The 1,001-nt window shown below is 60.7% G+C and overlaps 1 protein-coding gene across 1 annotated transcript in view; it reads left to right on the top strand.

Annotated features, from left to right (window-relative positions):
- Positions 1–6: 6 nt before the first annotated feature.
- Positions 7–1,001, top strand: part of LOC104545119 (ras-associating and dilute domain-containing protein-like) — a gene marked incomplete at both ends in the record, with an annotated part of 4,789 nt that continues 3,794 nt past the window's right edge. Inside the window, 2 exons of the mRNA XM_010190178.1 lie at positions 7–280; positions 440–477. Of these exons, the coding sequence (XP_010188480.1) occupies positions 7–280; positions 440–477 (312 nt within the window). The remainder of the gene's footprint in view (positions 281–439; positions 478–1,001) is intronic.

The raw sequence follows: 1,001 nt of genomic DNA, 5'->3' as shown, positions 1-1,001 counted from the left end.
GGGAAGGGAGGGGGCCCCTCCCACCAAAAAGCGGGCCCCCTCGCCCGCCGGCGGCCCCAGGGCCCCCCGAAGAAAGCTGCTGCTGGAGTTCGAGCCGGCGGCTGAGGACGTGCTCCTGCGGCGCATCATGACCCTGATCGAGCCTGGGGGGGACGACCACAAGCTGACGCCCGCCTTCCTGCTCTGCCTCTGCATCCAGCACTCGGCCACCAGCTTCGAGCCGGGAGATTTCGGGCAGCTGCTGCTCAAAGTGGCCAAAATGATCCAGAGGACAGTGTGGGTCAGTCAGCGGTGGGACCGGGGGGTTGGTGGGGTAAGGGTGGATGCCCCCTGAGGGCTTCTCCCAGCCTGGCCTCCTCCAGGTGCTGGTTGGGGTGATGCTGGTGCCACCCCTTTTCTACTGGTTTTCATTTTGCTTTCCCCTTCTCTCCCTGCCCAGGAGCGGACACGGGAGCTGGCTGAGAAGCAGTCCCAGCAGTAAGTGCAAACCCGCCGCCCCTCTTCATTTTACCCTGAAACGGGGAGAATTCAAACCAATTCTTCTTCTGCAAGCAAGGGGAACCCGTGCCTGGTTATGGCCACCCTCACAGCATGCATGTGGACTGCATTTTCCTGCTCGATCCCACGCATTTGCCTCTCCAGTCCTTTTACCACGGTGCCTGCAAGGACCCTGTTTAGGAATGTGTGGGGCTGAAGAAGCAGGCGAGCTCGAGGAGGGGGGAATAGGACCTGCAGCAGCTCTGGGATCTTCTCCAAGCCCAGGCCAAGGCTTTGCACATGTGGCTTCAGCATCCCCAGGGGATGTAGCAGGGATAGCCGTGGTGTGGGGTCTCACCCTGTTCATGCTGAAGACCCCTCTGCAGGGCTGGCTCCTGGCAGGGCACAAGGCTGACTTCCCAGAATCCAGGCTTCAAAAGCAGCATTTGGAGAAGCTGTTGGTGCTTGCTGTGAGCTCTCCTTCAGGACAAACTCTGAGGATGCTTCCCAGGCCTTTCCTACAG

The sequence above is a fragment of the Mesitornis unicolor genome, unplaced genomic scaffold (assembly GCF_000695765.1).
Source record: "Mesitornis unicolor isolate BGI_N332 unplaced genomic scaffold, ASM69576v1 scaffold31198, whole genome shotgun sequence".
Lineage (NCBI taxonomy): Eukaryota > Metazoa > Chordata > Aves > Mesitornithiformes > Mesitornithidae > Mesitornis > Mesitornis unicolor.
Note: the sequence above shows the minus strand (reverse complement) of the source record. Positions and strands in the feature narration are given on the sequence as shown.